Source organism: Bufo gargarizans, chromosome 2, assembly GCF_014858855.1.
Source record: "Bufo gargarizans isolate SCDJY-AF-19 chromosome 2, ASM1485885v1, whole genome shotgun sequence".
Taxonomy (NCBI): domain Eukaryota; kingdom Metazoa; phylum Chordata; class Amphibia; order Anura; family Bufonidae; genus Bufo; species Bufo gargarizans.
In genome coordinates, this window is record NC_058081.1 from 306,182,107 (window position 1) to 306,206,448 (window position 24,342).

The following is a 24,342-nucleotide window of genomic DNA, read 5'->3' on the forward strand; positions in this document are numbered from 1 at the left end:
AAAAGTGGCTTTACCGTATTAGGGTTGCGCTCCTTTACCAGACACCTCATGTGTGGCACTGTTTCTGCAATTGAAGCAGACTCTTTTTTTCTAATCCTAGACAACACCTGCAGGGCTGGCCATAGGGTGTGCAACCCAAGCACATGATGCCTCCTTAAAGGAGGAGCTGCCACCAGCACCTGCACACATGCTCTCCTTCCTTATAGTTGTGCCCACAAAAGAACATACCTTCCTCAACACTTGCTGTACAATACTTGTCGCAGCTCTTTCCGGCAGCCTTAATAGCTCCTCTCTCTCGTCATATAATGTCAGAACCGCTGGCAAGACATGCTGCAAGTGTAACAACTGTTTAAGTAAGGGGGGAACTAACTCTCCTTAGGGAGAGAGCACCTTAATCAGTGTGGGGAGACATATAGGCCATACATGCTCCTCTGGAATTCAAATGAGCTCTTAACAAGCTCTGCCTCTAATGCCACCAGATGTAAGGAAGCTATCCTATAAGTCAATGTTCAGCTCCTAAAATAAGCCTTGAGACATGACTTGGATATTAAATAAGCCAGCACCTCATCTGCAGACAGATGATTCAGGGTGATTGCCCTTCATCAGTGCAGAGCAGAGAGTACTGGTTTAACTGGGTCAGAGGCCTGTGTCCAGGTAAGGGGGGGAACTAACCCTCCTTACCCAGTTCAGCCAGTACTCTCTGCTCTGCACTGATGAGGAGCAATCACCCCGAAACAGCTGTCTGCAGATGAGGTGCTGGCTCATTTAATATCCAAGTCATGTCTCAAGGCTTGTTTTAAGAGCTGAACATTGACTTATAGGATAGCTTCCTTACATCTGGTGGCATTAGAGGCAGAGCTCGTTAAGAGATCATTTGCATCCCTTCCCTAACAACTGTTGAGGAATATAATGAGGTATGGGTGGAGATGTGAGAGGTAGGGCTTTCAACACAAAAATTTTTTTTGCATCGAGGATTTGTTTGTGTCATGTGACCATGGAGAGTGAGTGAAGCCCTTGCTATTACTTACCGCTCCGTGGTCACCCGCCAGCCTGCACCGCGCTGCACTGTCCTGTCAGGACATGTACGCACTGGGGGCAGCTGATGGCACTGGGGGAGCAGCTGATGGCACTGAGGGGGCAGATGATAGCACTGAGGGGGCAGATGATAGCACTGAGGGGGGCAGCTGATAGCACTGGGGGGAAGCTGACGGCACTGAGGGGAAGCTGACGGCACTGAGGGGAAGCTGACGGCACTGAGGGGGAAGCTGACGGCACTGAGGGGGAAGCTGAAGGCACTGAGGGGGAAGCTGACGGCACTGAGGGGGAAGCTGACGGCACTGAGGGGGAAGCTGACGGCACTGAGGGGGAAGCTGACGGCACTGAGGGGGAAGCTGATGGCACTGAGGGGGCAGATGATAGCACTGAGGGGGGCAGCTGATAGCACTGGGGGGCAGCTGACGGCACTGGGGGGCAGCTGACGGCACTGGGGGGAAGCTGATGGCACTGAGGGGGAAGCTGATGGCACTGAGGGGGAAGCTGATGGCACTGAGGGGGAAGCTGACGGCACTGAGGGGGAAGCTGACGGCACTGAGGGGGAAGCTGACGGCACTGAGGGGGAAGCTGATGGCACTGAGGGGGAAGCTGATGGCACTGAGGGGGAAGCTGATGGCACTGAGGGGGAAGCTGATGGCACTGAGGGGGGAAGCTGATGGCACTGAGGGGGAAGCTGATGGTACTGGGGGGGGGGGGGCAGCTTATGGCACTGACAGGGCAGCTGATAGCACTAGGGGGGAGCCTGATGGCATGGGGGGAAAGCTGATGGAATGGGAGAACTGATGAGTTTTTATAAAAAAATGTTCTTTTAATTAGTTTTTTGCTATTAGAGTACCCGATTAATGTTTGGATTAATCGATAGAATACTTGATTACAAAAATAGTCGATAGCTGCAGCCCTAGTGAGAGGTGAAGATAATTCATAAGGAGGGGTGGAAATGGGACTAAGCTATACTAATATACTATACCAAGAAGCAATACTATAGAGAGATGGACATCTGCGGGGGCTGTGTTCAACATCAGCAACATAGACAATGAGAGGCGATGTGCAGGAGGCTCAATCTGTGCCACTGAGTATGATGAAAATGCCAAGTGTCACCATTGCTGGCAATAAAATATACGTGCAATTGAAGAAATGTAAGTGTAGGTACATGTAGTGTCCTGACAATGTGGTATAAGAACAGAATGCGGCAGCACTGCTACAAATTCAGGCTTAAATCCAGCCACTACTTCTAGCCAATCGCCAACACTGCGGTAAATCAAAGCTTCGTGTGTGGTGCTCAGCACTAAGAGGAGGAGCTGGTTCAAATGCGACAATGTAGAGAAGATAAATAAGCAACATGCGGCACTCACCGAAGTAGCAAATAAGTTTCTTCTTTATTCTTCCTTCATAGGAAAGGTTACATGTGGGATGCTGAGGCGGACACTCTGTTGCAGGTGGTAGCGGCTACGGCCGTTTCGCGCGTACTGTTGCGCTTCTTCCGGCCGCTGTAAACGTCATCGCGCCTTGTTGCGCTTTTTAAAGGCGGCGCTCTGCAGCCGGAACCATCAGCAGCAGCTGCTCGCCGCAGGTTAGTGACATTAAAACCATCAAAATGCGGAAAAGGACAAACGGCATTAAAGCCAGTACCGAAAATGAATACAGAATTCACTATCGTGGTGCATTTTGCTATGCAATGACGATGCTCCATCATATGGCATATGTAAACAATCGCTCAGCAACAAGAGATCTAACTCCCTACGAGGTCAGGGAGTCAGGAATTACCTAATAGGGACACAGGTACATAACACGTAATCCCACTTAAAGGAAAACTGACATGTAATTTCTGTCGCTCAGCCCCGCTGCTCCCATGACTCCAGTAAGTAGAATCCACCTTGCTTCCCTCTGCAGGAGCAGACGGTGCCGATCCCCTCCCCTGGGGATGGGTCAGACCTGTTCCACTCATGCAAAAGAAAAGACAACGCGGACGGGCGCCATGGGCGGCTCCAATATGCTCTATCAAGTGGGGACATCCTTTCCCTGAACGAACAGAATTGACATGTTCACGGATTCGCTCAAAAAGTGGGCGGATAGTTTTTCCAATGTAGAATCTCTTGCAAGGGCAAAAGACAACATAGACGACATAGGGTGTGCGGCAAGTAATGAAATCGCGCACTACATGTTTCACTCCTCCTATCTGCAGCCATTTGCTGCATACATTTAGTTAACAAAAAGAACAATGCCCACACTTATAGTTTCCTCCGGATTTTTTGCTCGTAAGCCAGGTCTCCACCTGGAGTTTGCTGAGTACACTATTAACCAACTTATCCTTGAGGGTTGGGCATTTTCTAAATGTGACCAAAGGTCGCTGACTAGAGAAATTGCTCAAAGAAGGATCCCCTTTCAATAGGTCCCAGTTCTCATTGATAACTCGCTTGATCACTTCTGCAGCGGGACTGTATTTAAAAGCGAAGGCGAAGCAAGGTGGTTTCTTGTTTCTTTCCCTTTCCACCAGCAAAGAATTGCGGTCGAGTTTGGCTGCCCTACGGAGCTTGGCTGCCCTGCAGCAAATGGCTGCAGATAGGAGGAGTGAAACATGTAGTGCGCGATTTCATTACTTGCCGCACACCCTATGTCGTCTATGTTGTTTTGCCCCTGCAAGAGAATCTACATTAGAAAAACAATTCGCCCACTTTTTGAGCGAATCCGTGAACATGTCAATTCTGTTTGTTCAGGGAAAGGATGTCCCCGCTTGATAGAGCATATCAGAGCCGCCCATGGCAGTTGCCCGTGTTGTCTTTCCTTTGCAGGAGTGGAAACAGGTCTGACCCATCCCCAGGGGACCGGCTACTCCTGCAGAGGGAAGCAAGGTGGATTCTACTTACTGGAGCCATGGGAGCAGCGGGGCTGAGCGACAGAAATGACATGTCGGTTTTCCTTTTAAGTGGGATTACGTGTTATGTACCTGTGTCCCTATTAGGTAATTCCTGACTCCCTGACCTCGTAGGGAGTTAGATCTCTTGTTGCTGAGCGATTGTTTACATATGCCATATGATGGAGCATCGTCATTGCATAGCAAAATGCACCACGATAGTGAATTCTGTATTCATTTTCGGTACTGGCTTTAATGCAGTTTGTCCTTTTCCGCATTTTGATGGTTTTAATGTCACTAACCTGCGGCGAGCAGCTGCTGCTGCTGATGGTTCCGGCTGCAGAGCGCCGCCTTTAAAAAGCGCAACAAGGCGCGATGACGTTTACAGCGGCCGGAAGAAGCGTGACAGTACGCGCGAAACGGCCGTAGCCGCTACCACCTGCAACAGAGTGTCCGCCTCAGCATCCCACATGTAACCTTTCCTATGAAGGAAGAATAAAGAAGAAACTTATTTGCTACTTCGGTGAGTGCCGCATGTTGCTTATTTATCTTCTCTACATTGTCGCAGTGTCCTGACAATGCCCGCAGTGTGACTCCAGAAAAACACCAGCTATGTTACCAGAAGATTCCGACAGATACCATTTTATGCTGGGTCAAGGTTCCACCAAGGCTTCTCGCACTTTTCAAAATAGCCTGTGTTTGTTTTCTTTGGGTTTAAAAAGCATAGTATACAATCACAACAATGTGCTGCCATATCACCACCAGTAATAGCATTTTAACTAGAATACTGTATGTAATTGTGTTTGCTGAGAAAAAAAATAAGATTAAAATCAATAATCATCCATAAGGTTGTAAGAAATGGAAGATGTATCACCCAGCATACATGGAAATTAGAGATGACTGCTAGGGTGGAGAGGAAACGGTGATGATAAGTGTAAATGTTCAGCCGATACTAAAAACGTACCAGTTCTGCAACACCACGTTGGGAAAATACTGAAAGGGGTTCTCCGGGAAAGATAATAATTAAAGTACTGAAAAAACATGTTATTATAAATAAACCCTTAAATGTCTTAAATTATTTAGAATGACTCATTTAGTCTAGGGGACAATCAGGGAAGGAGATAAAATGGCGGCTCTTAGATTTATGATCATAAAATCCGTCCTTCACGTGACACTGTAAGAAAGCACAGAGCCCTATGTAAAGTCTGTCGGTCTCAGCACTGTGAAGTTGTATACAGAAGACAGCTGAGATAACTGCTCCGCTGTGTCCGTCTGCTTCAGAAAGGAGTTTATATCATCCCGTACTGGCAGGCTGAAGGATAGGAATGAGGACCAGATAAGATGCTGTGGGGGAGGAGCGCCATTAAAAAAACACTTCAGACTGCAAGAACAGGATGAGGTAAACTCCTTTTCAAAGCAGATGGAAACAGTGGAGCAGTTATCTCAGCAGTCATCTGCACATAATAAACCGCTTCATAGCGCCCATACCGGCAGACTTTACATAGGTCTCTGTGCTCTGCAGTCTCACACAGGCCATGCTGCAGTGTCAGAAGGAGGACGGATTTCATGCTCACAAATCTGAGAGCCGCCATTTTAACACCTTTACTGATTGTCCCCTAGACTAAACAAGCAATTATAAATAATTAAAGGCAATTAAGAGGTTATTTATAATAACATGATTTTTTCAGTAGTTTCATTATTATCTTTACCAGAGAATCCCTTGAATGTCTGTGACAAAGTTAACGGGTTGGGGTCGTTAAATAGAGGAGAGAAGAGGAGGCAGGATTAGCTCTGTAATGTCAGCATCCAATGCTAATATTATGGATTTTCAGCATCATAGCTATAGGGAGTGTATAGCTTTAAACATGTTATCATATGTCATTATCAGAATAAGCTTCACTAATGGAAATCTGTGTGAAACTGGTAAGGCACCCCAGGCCTGCTTCAGCAATCAGTGGGGGCTTAAGCTCACATTTGGTGTGAGATGTCTCTTTTTCTTGGGAGATACCTCTGCATATTCGTTTTCCCGTGGAGCATTGCCAATAAGTCTCCGTACCATGGTGTGCTTCCAGTAAGTCTCCATACAGGACTGGTCTTTTTATGGAGATTCAGTCCCCTGCCTAAGCTGCCTCCAAGGCAACACACTAAACCAGCCAGGATCCCACTCCGTACTGCTAAGGGGCAAGCACCCCGAAACAGCTGCCTACAGAGGGATATATTCCCTTGTTAAAACCCAAGGCTTGTTAGAAAGTCAATTCATAGGGCGCCACTCCTAGGTGGTGCTAGCGAGATGTTTCTCTTTCTTTGAAGATGCCTCTTTGGACTCTTGGCTACTTGTTACTCATTTAGTTTGTAAGTAAATTTTCCTCCAGATCCTCTTACGGCCCCTTTACACAGACTGATGCACAAAGCAATGATTAGAAATGAACAGTTTCCTCACGCTCATTGCCCGATCGTTTAGTCGCACTAGAACCATGTCAATCATCCCCACTGTATCGTGACGAGCAATCACTCCTGCGATCATTCACCCCCATAAAGATTCATTATTTGTTAGGCTTCATTCACATCACCGTTCAGCCTATAACGGAGCAGGAGAACGGAAAGGACGGATTCGTCACATAACTGAGCCGAACGGAACCTAAGGACCCCTCAGACTATAATGGGGCTGTTAGGTTTCCGCTCAGAGGAACATTTTTGAAGCGGAGACAAAAGTCCTGCATGCTCAACTTTTGTCTCTGCTCCAAAATCTTCCTCCGAGCAGAAACCTAAAGGACAATTATTGGGAATGAGCAAATTTAAGAACACCCATACTGGATCTGCCCTCTGCTGAATCCCAACAAACGTTGACACCCATCTGTAAAAGGGCATACATGAATAGATGTGTCCCGCGGTACAAATTCTTTGGAAAGCACTTCAGATGCTTCCCAGTGCAACAAACAATATAATAGCTGCATTTACCACACCCGACTGGCTACGTTTTGACTGAATGCAAAATTCTGATACAATGGAGTGTCAGCAACAAGTAGGGTTGGATTTCTTGCGACTGTTGTGTTGTGGGCACGGCGACCTGCGGTTTGCAAAGAGACCTCATTCATTTACATTAGTTGCGATTATTTGTGAAGTAGGCAGCGCTACATTGCGATCTTTGGTAGTGTGATGTGTGTCACTGCAAACGTTGCCTTGTAGTTCCAGCCTAACAAAGCACATGTCTGTTATATTACATAATATCGGAGTCTTGGAAGGAAATGAAACAACACTTCCTAGATTTACATTTTTGACTTCCATAGTATAGAGCAGGGGTCAGCAACCTTCGGCACTCCAGGGGTGGTGAAACTACAACTCCCAGCATGCACACTTGCTTGGCTGTTCCTAGATCTCCTATAGAAATGAGTGGAACATGCTGGGAGTTGTAGTTTCACAACAGCTGGAGTACCGGAGGTTGCTGATCCCTGGTATAGAGGAACAAATTACAAATATCATAGAGTGAACTTTTAAGCTGCCAACATCATACAGACAAGTCATGCATGAATGGTTTATAGCGAAGCTTAGGATGCTCAAAAGTTAAATGAAAATGCAAACGTAGGCGGAAGAGAAGTAAGCACAGAATCTTTTGCCGCCACTGGCCTGTAACATCCACCTCTTATAAAAGGGCATGTGAATAGTGATCGACACTGAACCAGGTTCCCCTTTTAAAGAGGTATTCCCAACAAGGACTTTTATGACATACTGGCAGGATATGACACAGAAGTCTGAAAGAAAACATAAAAGTTGTATTAATGTCTATGGAAGTTATGGATTTACATTGAGACCCGCATCTATCAGATATTTGTGGCATATCCTGTAGGAATGCCATAAATATCCCTTTGATATTATAGCATAATATAAAACCACCTTTATAGAGTGTCTTTGTAACTGGTCGTGCGAACAGATAGAAACCAAAAGTCAAGTCCATGTAAAACACCTGGAACTTGACACCTGCCAGACCTGCAAATCTGAGTAGAAAAGCTATACTGGCATCAGTGCGCTTCATCCTTTCACAAAATATTCTGCGTTTTAGGAAAACCATCAGCAGTGTAACTTCTGGCTCTTTTGGTCGTTGCAGCTTAACGCACGCTAATCAATCACTGCAGACTGCAATGGTTTGCCGTCAATGCAGCTTGTCTATTGTTCTTCCTTCAATTACACCCCCGATAGCTGAAATACAGCAGCAGCGAAATCACACTGCCTGCAGATCCTCACTATACATTCAGAATGAACCTAAAACAAGAAATTGATTCACGCTAAGAGGGGAATTTATCATTCCCCCACTCCACTTTTCTAGCGTAAAAACCTGCAAAACCCAGTGTTTGCGGCTTATTAAATACTGATGCGATAAAATTTTGACAAGTGGCATTTCTATGCCGTCCTCATCACTTTCCAAAAAGGGGGCATGGAAAGGCTACATCAGTTTTCTGCCATAAATGAAGACAGGAATCTACAGGAGATCCACACCGAATATATGACGAGACCTGCACCTAGTCATCCTCCAGCATTGCCAGTCTATGATATATTCCCCCCTAAATTAGTCGTGGTAAGCAGCAGGCAGGTTCTGAATAGACTGTTTCCCTACTCAGACACAAGCCTTACTGTATAATATATAGTAAGCAGTAAATGTCTTTTATGAATAGAAAAGCATATGGTCGCACTTAATTTAAAGGGTTGCCAACATTTTGTCAGCTTTTCTTAGCGGACCTCGGAAAACACAACTTCTCATACAGGTCTCCGATACGTCAGCAGATGGGCAAAATTAGTAACCACCACGTGGTGAGCGCGGTTACGTCATCAAAGGTCCTTTTCAGGTCCTGAAAGAAGAAGAAAGAAGACTATGCCGGCTGTGAGAACAACAGGATGAGGGGAGTTAATTTTAGTTCTTGTTTTTAACCCCTCAAGCCACATTTTAGAAAGCATTTTTCATTAAGAATGCTATTATTTTCCTTTATAACCAGGTTATAAGGGAAAATAATACAGTAAATTGACTTTTATCAATTAACTTACATCATCTCCTAGCAACCATGTGTGAAAATCTTATGTGATTTTCACGCGTCCCCATTCATTTCTATGGGGCCTGCGTTGTGTGAAAAACGCAGAATATAGAACATGCTGCGATTTTCACGCAACGCACAAGTGATGCGCGAAAATCATCGCTCAGCTGAACAGCTCCATTGAAGTGAATAGGTCCGGATTCAGTGCGGGTGCAATGCGTTTTCATCATTGGACTGATTGTGAACAGATTTTTTCATTATTGGATCAATTTTCTGTGTTTGAAAAAGTTTATTGCCTATATTCCGATTGTGATTAACTTAGAAGGGGGGTTATATCTGTATCGTTTTCCTTCGGGCTCTTAAACCGTCCTGGTATTGAGAGAGGGAGGGAGAAGGAAAAAGGAAGGAAGAGAAAAAAGGGAAAGAGAGGGAAAGGAAAAGAAGGAAGAGAGAAAGGAGAAGGGAGGGAAAAGGGAAAGGAAGGGAGAGAGGGAAAAAAAAAAAAAAAAATGTGGAGAACTGAAATGCCGTCCAAGAAAAGGGAGGAACCGCGTGGCCCTGCGGGAAGCACCGCTAGGAGATCAGCCGCAGGTTTGGAAAGTGGGTCTAAACAATCAGGCCTAAATAAATACCTGGTCCCGAATTCACCAGGGCTAAGATCTCCACAAAAAGAAAAAACTGTGGATTCTAGACCGCAGGGTCTAACGCATGAGACGTCAGTTGAAGGGGGAGAGGCAGAGAGGGGACCCCCATTGACATATACAGAAACAGATGTAAAAATGGTGCAGGATATACTCTGTACGGTCTCACGGATGGAAAATTTAATGGGGAATCTGGTAACCCAGCTTGGGGCAGTACAGACAGATGTCATGGTTATACGAGCGGAGATGGAAAAAGTAAGACAGCGGTTGCAAGAGATGGAAAAAAAGATCCCCCCCCCCCTAGAGAAATCCGTTCAGAAATTAGAGAAGGAAGTGATATCTTTAAAACAGATAAACGTTAAGATGGAACAAAAACTGGTAGACCAGGAGGATAGATCAAGAAGGTCAAATATAAGATGTGTGGGGATTCCAGAGCGAGCGGAGGGAGATAACTGCACCGATTTTATGGAGAGGTGGTTAAGGGAAAACAGTAGAGAAGGTACTCTTTCTCCCCTGTTTTCCATCGAAAGAGCACATAGGGTCCCCACAAAAAATAGGGTACCAGGAGACTATCCCAGACCGATACTGGTGAAATGCCTACTATCCAAGGACAGAGATGGAATATTAGCTGACGCTAGAACCTCGGAAAGATATTATATACAGGGGGTAAAGATTAAACTTTTTCCAGATTATTCATTTAGTACTAATGCACAAAGAAGAGAGTTTATATCGGTAAAAAAAAATACTAAGGGAAGCAGGTATAAAGTATAGCCTATTTTTTCCAGCAAAATTAAGGGTGGAACACAATGGCAAGTTCGTTTTCTTTCAGACTCCGGAGGAAGTTAGCGAATGGGCGGACGGGGAGGGTCTCTGAGGTTGGGGGGGGGGGGTGGTGATAGGTGCTAATATGCTAAGATATGGAGTCGCCCGGACTGCCGACCAGCAGAAGGGGGGACTATTTGGATGGGAGGGTGTGGAGAGAAATATATATATTTTTTTTTTTTCTCTTTCTCCCCTTCCAGGATAGATGGTTAGGGTTCTTTCATTGAATGTGAGAGGGCTCCGTGAGAGGGTTAAAAGGTTTGCTATCCTCGAGTGGATCAAGAGGTTCCTGCCAGCCGTCGTCTGCCTCCAGGAGACACATTTAGATAAAGAATCAGTAAGGTGGTTGGAGAGGAGATGGATGGTGGCGGGATATCATTCGGTATATACTACCTACTCTAGAGGGGTCTCGATTTTGATACACAATAAGATTAAATTTGAGGCTCTGGCATGCGAGGCCGACGATTGTGGCAGGTACCTCTTTTTATACTGCTATGTAGAGGGGAAAAAAACCGTACTTGCAAATATATATATTCCACCACCATATAAATCAGATGTTTTGTACCAATTGTATAGATTTATGTTGAATAAACAGGAATGTATGTTGATCGCGGTCGGAGACTATAACGCGGTTATGGATCCACTCAGGGATAGGATGTCTAGTGGAAGGGGAGGAGCACAAAATGTAGAGTTATGCAAATTAGTGTATGAATTCAATTGGGTAGATGTCTGGCGGGTGCAGAACCCGGACGAAATTAATTATTCTTGTTACTCAAAAACACACCAAACCTGGTCGAGAATAGATATGATTCTGGGAAACAAAAATTTAATATCTCAAAATAGGATTAGGATAAAGTATATACCCATGGCTTTATCGGACCATAGTGCAATGGTAATGGAGTTGGACCTGAACAAAAATAATACTTTGCCGTTGTTTAAGTTTAATCCCCATTGGCTATTATTAATCTCAGATAAAGAGAGTATAATAGAAGAGTTGAAACTTTTTTTCATGGAAAATAATGGTTCTGCCGGTAGACTTGTGGTCCGAGACACCTTTAAGGCATTTTTGAGGGGATTACTGTTCAAAAAAGTAAACTATTGGAAAAAAAAACACTAGAGAGAACGGGAAGGCATTGGAAAAAAAATTACAAGAGGCTGGAATGGTATGTATGAGACATCCTACTGTACTTAATAAGAGAGTTTGGGAGGAAGAACAAGAAAAGTTGAGGTTATATCAATTAGAAAAAAGCAGGAAAGAATTGCTCCTTCAGGGGATTAAGTTGGCCTCGGAGGGTGAAAAGGTCGGTAAAATATTAGCAAATATAGTGAGAAATCAAAAAGGGAAATCATGGATTGGCGTGATTAAAGATAAAACGGGAAAATTACTCACCGTACCTGAAGATATAAAAAAAGTGTTTTGGGACTATTTCCAAGAGCTATATAAGTCCAGGGTACAATACTCAAAACAAGAGTTAGATTCCTATTTAGATAAGATTGCTTTTAATAGGATATCTGAGGTTCAAAAAGAATTTCTGGAAAAAGAAATAACGGTGGCAGATATAAATTCAGCTCTGGGCAAGGTTAAATCCGAGAAAGCACCAGGTGGAGATGGGCTCCCCTTTGAAATATATAAAACCTTCGCACAGGTATTAGTTCCAGAATTAAAAATAACATTGGATGAGGCTCGAAAATTAGGTGATCTACCGAGCTCTATGAAGGAAGCAATTATTACATTAATCTTAAAAAAGGGGAAGGAACAAACAGACCCCGGCTCATATAGGCCTATATCCCTCTTGAACACGGATGCAAAAATTTTGGCAAAAGTTCTAGCAGACAGGCTCTCTAGGGTTATTAAAGAAATAATAAATAAAGATCAAACAGGTTTTATACCGGGTAGAACAATATACTCCAATATAAGAAGGCTATTCCTTAATATTGAAGCTAATAGATCAGATGCAGGGGAAAAAGCGATTCTCTCATTGGATGCCCAAAAGGCGTTTGATTGCATTGAATGGGAGTATCTATGGACAGTATTAAGGAGATTTGGCATAGGGGAAGGATTTATAGGGTGGATTCAGCTAATTTATCGTAACCCCAGGGCTAGAGTGGTTGTGGATGGGAGCCTATCCCCCTCGTTTGCCCTATCACGCGGCACAAGGCAGGGATGTCCTCTCTCCCCATTGCTATTTGCAATTGCAATTGAACCCCTGGCAAATATAATAAGAAATGATAGGGAGATTAAAAGTTTTACATATGTGGGTGGAGAAGAAAAACTGCTGATGTATGCAGATGATATTTTACTTTTTTTGCAAAACACCGGGGAACAGTTTAACAAAATAGTAGAGATAATAGATAAGTTTGGGTTTTATTCCGGTTTAAACATTAATCGGGGTAAATCACACATATTATTAGGAGAGGGGCAACTACAGAGAGACACACGGGTCGGGAATGGGGTGAAAGAAAGAAAAAAATAAAAATGAAAGATGAATAGTAATCACTATCTGTTAATAATTTTTCTTATGTACTGTTGGGATAATGTTTTGTTATGGATGTATTTATTGTACGAAATCGAAATAAAAAGATAAAAAAAATAATAATAATTTTGCGAAAAAAATTGAAAAACGCTGAATATAGAACATGCTGCGATTTTCACGCAACGCACAAGTGATGCGCGAAAATCATCGCTCAGCTGAACAGCTCCATTGAAGTGAATAGGTCCGGATTCAGTGCGGGTGCAATGCGTTCACCTCACGCATTGCACCCGCACGGAATTCTCGCCCGTGTGAAAGGGGCCTAACAAGTTAGCCCCACTAAAAGGAGGTAAACCGCCAGCAGGCGCTCGCCACAGTTTCCCATAGTGTTCGAAAAGAAACCGCACCAAGAACGGGCATGTCCACTACACATAAATAATCCACAGCCCCATGAACGATGGCAGATTTACACTGAAAGCAATGGGCAGCGTTTCAGAGCAGAGTTACGGTGTGGATCTATGAAATCTATAGCAAAAATCCACCATGTGAACACAGCCTTAGGGCTATGGCAGATGAGCAAAGTACAACTTGTCCATGTTATCTGCTAAAAATGGATGATTTCCTATCCATGAAGAATCAGAATTGTCTCCGACTGCATTGTGTCAGTGTTTTCTGTTTGTATGGTGTCAGTATGTCATGTTTTTCACATCCGTCCCCAAAAAAAAAAATATGCTTTCACTTTTTTTTAGCAATCAACCATCTGTGTGCCATCCCTTTTTTTTTTTTTTTGCCGACTATTGACTTGACTGGACAAGTCTAGCGGGAGAATCAGACCAAAGTAGTGTGTGCTGAGATATTCTGTGCATGGACCAATGGTCCATGTGGAAAATCGGACATGTGAATTGGCCCATTGACTAAAACGCTGCATGTAAAAGCAGTGGTCTCCTTCGCTAGCTTGCAGGCGATTGCCGGATGGGAACGCTTCGCTACAGACAATCGCTTTAGACAGGCTTTAAGCCAGCTCCAAGATTTAAAGGGATTGTATAATCTCCTAGCGATATGCCCCCAAAGTCTGAAAGGTGTGGAGCCCGCAAAGTGAAGGAGAGTGTACTGCACATGCGCGACCATCCTCTATTCATTCCTATGGGAGCACTAAATATAGCCAAGTCACATTGAAATAAATGGAAAGGGCACCGCACAAGCACAGCCACTGCTCCATTCACTTCTATGGGGCTGAAGGAACTATTTTCAGCAGTCCCATAGAAGTGAATGGAGGACAGCGGTGCATGCGTGGTGCACCCTCCTTCACTTTGGGGACCCCGTTCAAAAGACACGTGTGGGTCCCAGAGGTGGGATGTGCACCTATCAGACATTGGGGGCATATCCTAGCGATATTCCCCCAATGTCTGAGATGATACAACCCCTTTAGGCCCCATGCACACGGCCGTGTTTCACAGCCGTGTGCGGGCCGTGGAACCGCGGCCTGGATCCCTCCTGAGAGCAGGAGCGCACGGCGTCACTGGTTGCTATGACGCCGTGCGCTCCCTGCTGCCGCCGCAATACAGAGATACACTGGTATGATCTATACCAGTGTATTACTGTACTGTGCCGGCAGCAGGGAGCGCACGGCGTCATAGCAACCAGTGACGCCGTGCGCTCCTGCTCTCAGGAGGGATCCAGGCCGCGGTTCCACGGCCCGCACACGGCTGTGAAACACGGCCGTGTGCATGGGGCCTTAAGCCGGTGTTCTAACTGCCTAATTTGCATAAATATAAAAGTCCCCATTTTTCCGCAGTGGTGCAAGCTAAAAAGAAAAAAGTGTCAGCGTGATCAACCTTACCAGGCAATATGTCTGGTTTAATAGGGTTGATCATGCTGACAGGGTATCTTTAAGGCCTCACTCGCACCTAGTGTAATTAGGTCAGGATTTTGCATCAGTATTTGTAAGCCAAAACCAGGAACGGAGGGTTTGTGTCTCTTCCACATTGTGGACACACTCCTGGTTTTGGATTACAATTACTGAGGCAAAATGTATTTATTTTACGCACTTATATAGCGCGGATATATTCCGTAGCGCTTTACAGATATTATCAAAATTCGCTGTCCCCAGTAGGGTTTACAATTTATGAACCCCATAAATTTTTGTAGTGTGGGAAAAAACCGACACAAACACAGGGAGAACATACAAACGCCATACAGATGTTGTCCTTGGTCAGATTCAAAACAAGGACCTCAGTGCTAACCACTCGACATAATCTGCGTACCTTCTATGCTGGTTAAAATAGCAGGTAAAGGGCTGGAACCCAATCTCCTTGTTCCAATACTTCTCCCACTGTAGAACATTCTCCGAATTTTTCTGGTTTTCTCGCTCACAATGAGGAATGTACGAACACTGTTGGGATAAATGTAAAATACAAATAAAATCTCCGCTTAGGCAAAAGTGATACTTGTAAATACAATCTTTGATGAGTATACTGACAGAGGATAAGAATGTGAGCTGCTACTCCGTTATAAGTCACACATACTGCGTAAAAAATATTTTTAAAGCATCCCGTTAACCCCTTAATGCCCAGCTAATGTTTTCAGTACTTGCCTCTCTATATCATATACAGGTCCTTCTAAAACAAATTAGCATATTGTGATAAAGTTCATTATTTTCTGTAATGTACTGATAAACATTAGACTTATATATTTTAGATTCATTACAGACAACTGAAGTAGTTCAAGCCTTTTATTGTTTTAATATTGATGATTTTGGCATACAGCTCATGAAAACCCCAAATTCCCATCTCAAAAAATTTGCATATTTCATCCGACCAATAAAAGAAAAGTGTTTTTAATACAAAAAAAAGTCAACCTTCAAATAATTATGTTCAGTTATGCACTCAATACTTGGTCGGGAATCCTTTTGCAGAAATGACTGCTTCAATGCGGCGTGGCATGGAGGCAATCAGCCTGTGGCACTGCTGAGGTGTTATGGAGGCCCAGGATGCTTCGATAGCGGCCTTAAGCTCATCCAGAGTGTTGGGTCTTGCGTCTCTCAACTTTCTCTTCCCAATATCCCACAGATTCTCTATGGGGTTCAGGTCAGGAGAGTTGGCAGGCCAATTGAGCACAGTAATACCATGGTCAGTAAACCATTTACCAGTGGTGTTGGCGCTGTGAGCAGGTGCCAGGTCGTGCTGAAAAATGAAATCTTCATCTCCATAAAGCTTTTCAGCAGATGGAAGCATGAAGTTCCAAAATCCCCTGATAGCTAGCTGCATTGACCCTGCCCTTGATAAAACACAGTGGACCAACACCAGCAGCTGACATGGCACCCCAGACCATCACTGACTGTGGGTACTTGACACTTCAGGCATTTTGGCATTTCCCTCTCCCCAGTCTTCCTCCAGACTCTGGCACCTTGATTTCCGAATGACATGCAACAGTCCAGTGCTGCTTCTCTGTAGCCCAGGTCAGGCGCTTCTGCCGCTGTTTCTGGTTCAAAAGTGGCTTGACCTGGGGAATGCGGCACCTGTAGCCCATTTCCTGCACACGCCTGTACACGGTGGCTCTGGATGTTTCTACTCACGACTTGGTCCACTGCTTCCGCAGGTCCCCCAAGGTCTGGAATCGGTCCTTCTCCACAATCTTCCTCAGGGTCCGGTCACCTCTTCTCGTTGTGCAGTGTTTTCTGCCACACTTTTTCCTTCCCACAGACTTCCCACTGAGGTGCCTTGATACAGCACTCTGGGAACAGCCTATTCATTCAGAAATTTCTTTCTGTGTCTTACCCTTATGCTTGAGGGTGTCAATGATGGCCTTCTGAACAGCAGTCAGGTCGGCAGTCTTACCCATGATTGCGGTTTTGAGTAATGAACCAGGCTGGGAGTTTTTAAAAGCCTCAGGAATCTTTTGCAGGTGTTTAGAGTTAATTAGTTGATTCAGATGATTAGGTTAATAGCTCGTTTAGAGAACCTTTTCATGATATGCTAATTTTTTTAGATAGGAATTTTGGGTTTTCGGGAGCTGTATGCCAAAATCATCAATATTAAAACAATAAAAGGCTTGAACTACTTCAGTTGTGTGTAATGAATCTAAAATATATGAAAGTCTAATGTTTATCAGTACATTACAGAAAATAATGAACTTTATCACAATATGCAATTTTTTTTTAGAAGGACCTGTATTATATGCAGCTATAACGTTTTCTCATTGACACGGCTGTAAAGTCTAGTTTTATGAAAGAGAATTTTTATTTTCTTTTCTTGTGCTGTTTAAGGGTTCACACAAATTACTTTGCAATTTATATACATTTTTTGCATTGTAAATATAGAAAAGGTGATTTTTTTTTATATTGCTATTTATGCAGTACATATATTTCACATGGAATAGCCTGTAAAATTTGTATGGGTTATCTCATTCATAAGTATAGTTTTTTGCTTTTAAATAATGTATGCTCAATAAAATGTATTTTTTGAAAAATAATTGCTTATTTTTTGCAAGCTTGTTTTTACTACTTAAATTCATTTTAAAAAGTTAGCATAATGGCTGTGCTTCTTTGTACAATCATAGCTGTAAGGGAACAGTTAAGTTTGGGCTTCCCTAATGCCTTTTTTAGCCATATTAATCCCTGTACACAGCTAGATGCATTTCTCTCACAAGCAGGGGGCATTTCCCTTCTGTAGAATCTTCCAGCACTGTACTGCTGTGACATCCTTTCCACTATGTTTGTTTTCAGCTCCAGAGCTCACAAAACAAATACAGAGGGGGAATTCTCACACTAAGGGATCATGCACACGACCGTATGTATTTTGTGGTCCGCAAAAAAATAAGGATCCGAAATCCGTGTGATTTACGTATTTTGTGGAACGAAACAGATGGCCACTAATAGAACAATACTATCTCTGTCCGTAATGCGAGACAATCATAGGACATGTACTATTCTTTTGTAGTAGGACATACGTAAACATAATGCACACTGATTAATTTCCGTTTCTTATGCGGAACGGATACGGAAAGAAAATACATTTGTGTATATAAGCCCTTACAGAAAGGAAGGATGATCCTGTCATCTTCAGAAGCCGTGCGGATGCATTCATTTTATCAGGCTCAGAATTTTGGCTAGTTTTGATACCCCCACTTCCTCTCTGCCTTCTTCGGTGTCTTTGTTACTAGGCATGGTGGACAGGCAGTGGACGGCAAATTAGGTGGAAACGAGACCCCTAGTGTCCATGACTTTACAACTTTTTCAGGTTGATGCAGGCATTTTTTTTTTTATGAAGTGATATAGAAATTTGTTAGTTACACCATCCACTATTAAATTGTGGAACGGATCCGGACCCAAGTTGCGGATGTGTGAATGGACCCTAAATGAAAGCACAAACTGCATGATTACTGAACGTACAGTCCTGGGGCAGAGTCAGAAGCCCCCTACTCTATTTTACAATTAGTCTTTTGACTACCATTTGCCTTAATTTAACATGTGCCTATATAATCTCATGTAAAACTTAACTTTTATTATCTAAATAAATCCCTTCTCAAACCATTAAACAATTCCCTTTTAAAATTATCAGTTGTGTCGCCTCATTATTTATAAGGTTATATCTCAGTACTATAGTGCTTGGTACTGTAATAATGTGGAGAGAGTCTGATGGCCGCGCGCTGGCTCAGGCTCTTATTCTCTGATCATTTTCTTTCTACCACATACATTTAATCTTATTTCCCCAACATACAGGCGTCACTTCTGTATTAAAGATAGTCCTTCAAACACTGGGGGGCAGCAGCTGGGTGCCTGCTCCCTTACTTGACTATATTTGAAAGTTCCACAGTAGTGAATGGAAGAGCTGTAAATACATGACCACAGAGTAGCTAGACAGAACCGCATTCTAGAGATAGGAGCAGGTCCAAGAGGTGGGGCACACACCTATCCAACAATTATGGCATATCCTGTGGATTTGAAATAAATGTCCAGATAGGACAACCCCTTTAAGGGTGCATACTGTTTTGGGCCTTTAGAACGTGGTCATTTTTTTATTTTTTATTGTTGCAATCTATGAGCTGTAACTTTTGTTTTTCTGAAGACAGCTACATGAGGGCTTGATTTTGTGGGAAGAGATGTATTTTTTTCGATGTCACCATTTTGGAGTACATATAATTTAATGTTTAAATAGATTATCCAGGAAAAGGTATTGATTACCTATTCTCTGGTCCCCCCAATCACCTGCCAGGTGCCCAGTGAGCGCAGCAGCCTCTTCCTAGGCCAGTGACATCACAGTACATCGATCACATAGCCTAGTTGCAGCTCAACCCCATTCAAGTCAATTGGGCTGAGCTGCAATACCAAGCACAGCTGCTATACAATGTGCGGCACTGCGCCTGGTAAGCTGCCGGGAGGCTGAAGCACTCACCATCCGTTGAGCACTGCGGCTCCCTAAAACAGCTGGGGGTGCCAGGACTCAGACTTCTGCTGATGTGATCATGATAATATCATTTCCCAAATAACCCCTTTAAAGGGGTTGTCTCATCATGGACAATAGGAGCATATTGGAGCCCAGCAAGTGAAGGGGGACGCACTGCGCATGCGCAGCCGCCCTCTATTCATTTTCTATGGGGCTGGCGAAAATACTCGGCTATTTCCGTCTGCCCCATAGAAAAGAATAGGAGCGGGGACAGCGCATGCACGGTATGCTCCCATTCACTTCTATGGGGATCCGGCTTGGTGGTGGCCGGATTGGAGTCCTCCAGCCACCACCTTGCGGGGCTCCGTTCTCTATATAGGTGGGGGTCCCAGCGGTGGGACCCGCACCTATAAGACAATGGGGTCAGATCCTAGAGATATGCCCCCATTGTCTATGAGACAACCACTTTAACTTTCCAAAAGAAAAAAAAATTAAGTGCAGTGGAAAAAAACTGCAATTCTGACACCATACTAAATTTATATAGTTTTTATTATGTTTTACTACTTTTGCACAATAAATAGCTTAGGGAGGACTTGTGCTTTGTGGGCTAAGCTGTGGTTTGCATTGCTACCATTTTGCGGTACAGGATAAACAATGGCAGCAATTCTGGCATGGTTTTTCTATTTTACGGAATTCACTGTGCATGATAAACAATGCCATCACTTTATAGTGCAGGTAACTACGAATGCGGCAATTCCAATTATGTACAGCACCGTTTTCTGGCAGTTTTTTACATAATAAAGCATGTTTAATATTGGATCTTTATTATTCTCATTTTTAAACACTACTTCTGTATGCAATGTATTCTACTGACAGGTAGGCTATTACATCTGCCTCTGGCAAGGGCTAATAGGCTTCTGCACATAGCAGACCTAGATGCCAGTGACATAGTGACCCAGCAGGACCTGGTGACCATGCAAGCTGATGTGTTTGGTACTGCACCTGAGACCCGCTCACTTCAATCAAGATAAACACAGACAATGGCCAAGAGTGGTGCTGTTGCTGGGGAAAAATGCATATCCTATTTTTTCAAATCCTGGACAGCATCTTTAATGAAGACAACTGATCCCCTATCTACAGGTCATGAGAATGGTGGCCTGTTCCCCTTTATTTTAATAGAGCAGCAGTCACGATCTATTCAGCTATATGGGGCTGCCAGAGATAGCTGAGCGCTTGTTCTCCGCTACTTCCGGCAGTCATATAAAGTTGGGTGGGGTGGCGGACATGCATGTGTGTCTGCCGCTCCATTCACACTGGCTCCCATTCTCATGATTGGACTCCTGCCGATCAGACACTTACTCCCTATCCTGTGGATAAGGAACAAGTTGTCTTCATGGCCATTTTGTTGACAGATCCAACCAATTGCAAAAGTGAAAGCAACCCTCCGGTTCAAGGAAATAAATACAGATAAAGTGTGGAATGAACAGGTGACCTCCTTTTCATCTTTTCAGCTGCAGATCTATCAATCCATAGCTCCACTTCTGCCATCCGACATGGCTGCACTACTTCTCAGGCCTGATGCATGTTGTGCATCGGTAGTTCAAGAGACTTCCTGCTTGTCCAGCCATTGGCCAGCACTGGTCACATGAGCAGTGCTCGCCAATCCAAAGTAAGTAGGAAGTCTCTTCAGCTACCAAATGCACAGTGTGCACCAGGCAGTCTGAGAAGCCGTGTGGCCATCTTGGATGGCAGAAGAGGAGCCTGGGAATTGGCAGAGATGCAACAGAAAATATGAAAAGGAGGTCACTATGAAAGTGTTCTGTTTGTTCCCCAGTTAATGGGGAACTTGAAGAAACATTGTAGGGCACTTTTGAAGCAGTAAAGTATTACAGTGTCAATGGATCTATAGTGTCTAGTGTTTGCTTATGTAACAAGAGAACCTATAGGCCCCTTTACACTGCCAGAACATTAGGCACGCCTACTGAGCTGTGATAGGGCTGAGACACGCCTACTGAGCTGTGATAGGGAGAGCTGAGACACACCTCCTTGTTGTGATGGGGAGAGCTGAGACACGCCTACTGAGCTGTGATAGGGAGAGTATGGACACACACCCTCAGCTGCAGCAGAAAAGACACTCCCCTTGAGCTGTCAGCTTGATGTAAATCTAGCAGAGCAATGAATGGGGAGATCTCTGGATCCATGTGAGGTACAGAGCTGGCTCTAACTTTGTTAGAAAGATTATCATGTGCTATATGATGTCATTTCTTACATTAGTCATGGGATAACCCCTTTAAGTCTTTGTCTCTATCTGCCATATTTCATAGGTTGACTAGCTTTTTGAACTTTACCACCAATCAAACCTCTCCTCCTAGACCCCTTTGTTTTTCTTATATTAATCTGTCCATGTTATGTTCCCTCCTACTCTTTTTCAGTCACCTTGTTTTCTCTCTGAAGCTTGCTCTGTCTTCCTCCTACACACCTCGCTTCCATCTCATTCTGTTCTCTTCTGCAGTCCATACTTTTTTCCAGGTCCCTTGCTGCACTTCTTTGTGGGCTCATCTGGCTACTGCAGACTCTAGCAATGCCATACTTACTGTTATGCAGAGGTCAATCCTGATTTTCAGAATTGTTTAATGTTAAACTGACTGTACATGCCCAGTTTTTTTTGCCTGAGTGTCTAGCAGTATATGTGGAGAGATCAAGTTCATGTTCTATTTAATTGTCAGAAGCACTTAATATCTCACAGTAGAGGTCAAAGTACAAGCAGCCATGTCTTGCAGTATACGGTATAACTACTATTTCTTTTTATTTTTGTCATCTTTTTGAGGAGGTATTCTTACCCTCTAAATCAGGGGTCAGCAACCTCCGGCACTCCAGCTGTTGTGAGACTACATTTCCCAGCATGCTCTATTCATTTCTGTGGGAGTTCTGAGAAGAGCAGAGCAATTATGCATGCTGGGAGTTGTACAGGGTGGGCCATTTATATGGATACACCTTAATAAAATGGGAATGGTTGGTGATAATAACTTCCTGTTTGTGGCACATTAGTATATGTGAGGGGGGGAAACTTTTCAAGATGGGTGGTGACCATTGCGGCCATTTTGAAGTCGGACATTTTAAATCCAACTTTTGTTTTTTCAATAGGAAGAGGGTCATGTGACACATCAAACTTATTGGGAATTTCACAAGAAAAACAATGGTGTGCTTGGTTTTAACGTAACTTTATTCTTTAATGAGTTATTTACAAGTTTCTATTTGTTTACAGCCATTGACATGTCGCCGAGGTTAACACGTGCGGATAGAAATTGTGTTGATGTCTGGTGAACGCAGTAACAGGGTCATTGCAGAAGATTTCAATGAAAGACAGCTTACGAGACCACCCATCCCCATGCTACAGTTAGCAAACTGCTTGCTAAGTTTTGTGAAACTGGTTCAGTGTTGGATTTGCCAAAATGTGGACGCATGAAATCTATCACTAATGAAGAAACATCAGTGGCTGTCCTAGCTTCATTCAGCAAGAGCCCACAGCGTAGCACTCGCCACATGTCACTGGAGAGTGGCATTAGTCGAACATCCCTTCGGCGGATATTAGCTACTCACAAATGGCACCCTTACAAACTCCAGCTACTGCAGCATCTCAACGAGGATGACCCAGATCAGCGCACTGAATTTGCAGAATGGGCAAAACAAAAATTGAAACAGGACCCTCAGTTTAAGCAGAAGATTTTGTTCAGTGATGAGGCAAACTTTTATGTGAATGGTGAAGTTAACAAACAAAACCACCGCTATTGGTCTGACACTAACCCACATTTGATAGATCCCTCCAAGACTGTTGGAACCCAAAAATTTATGGTATGGTGTGGTATATGGGGTACAAGGATAGTGGGGCCATTCTTCATCAATGGAAACCTCAAGGCCACTGGATATGCGAAATTGCTACATGATGATGTGTTTGCCTCTTTATGCACTGAAGCTGGCACGTCCCCTGAGTTTTTCCAGCAAGATGGTGCACCACCACATTATGGGTGTCAGGTCCGAGCATTCCTAGATGAACAGTTTCTTGGAAAGTGGATTGGTCGTCGTGGGCCAGTTGAATGGCCCCCAAGGTCTCCCGATCTGACCCCCTTAGACTTTTATCTTTGGGGTCATCTGAAGGCAATTGTCTATGCTGTGAAGATACGAGATGTACAGCACCTGAAACTACAGATACTGGAAGCCTGTGCTAGCATTCCTCCTGCTGTGTGTGAAGAGTGGGAGAAGAGGGTTGCATTGACAATCCAACACAATGGGCAGCACATTGAACACATTTTATAAGTGGTCAGAAACTTGTAAATAACTCATGAAAGAATAAAGTTACGTTAAAACCAAGCACACCATTGTTTTTCTTGTGAAATTCCCAATAAGTTTGATGTGTCACATGACCCTCTTCCTATTGAAAAAAAAACAAAAAGTTGGATTCAAAATGTCCGACTTCAAAATGGCCGCCATGGTCACCACCCATCTTGAAAAGTTTCCCCCCTCACAAATACTAATGTGCCACAAACAGGAAGTTATTATCACCAACCATTCCCATTTTATTAAGGTGTATCCATATAAATGGCCCACCCTGTAGTTTCACAACAGCTGGAGTGCCGGAGGTTGCCTACCCATGTTCTAAATGATGCAATATACTAGAGTAAAATAAAAAAAATAGATAAAACTTTAAATTCTTAAGGGCAGGTTCACATGGAGGATTTTCATTAAAAACTTGGAAACTGCAGCAGAAATTTTGGGCTGATGCCACGGATGCGCACGTGGATTAGCCCTATTCAGTGGTTCTACCCACCGCAATCTGTGCACAAAATCCGCTTAAATAGATTTTTTTTTTTACCATTACCCAGACTTAAAATCTTCAGCAGAAAATTCCACATCTGTAAGGCCCCTTTTACACGGGCGAGAATTCTGTGCGGGTGCAATGCGTGAGGTGAACGCATTGCACCTGCACTGAATCCAAACACATTCACTCCAATGGGGCTGTTCACATGAGTAGTAAATTTCACACATCACTGGTGCGTTGCGTGAAAATCGCAGCAAGCTCTATATTGTGCGTTTTTCACGCAA

The 24,342-nt window shown here is 43.8% G+C and overlaps 1 protein-coding gene across 1 annotated transcript in view; it reads right to left on the reverse strand.

Annotated features, from left to right (window-relative positions):
* The window catches only part of KCNMB4 (potassium calcium-activated channel subfamily M regulatory beta subunit 4), a 113,702-nt gene that overhangs the window by 51,483 nt on the left and 37,877 nt on the right, over positions 1-24,342 (reverse strand). The window contains exon 2 of the mRNA XM_044277151.1: positions 15,124-15,251. Within this exon, the coding sequence (XP_044133086.1) occupies positions 15,124-15,251 (128 nt within the window). The remainder of the gene's footprint in view (positions 1-15,123; positions 15,252-24,342) is intronic.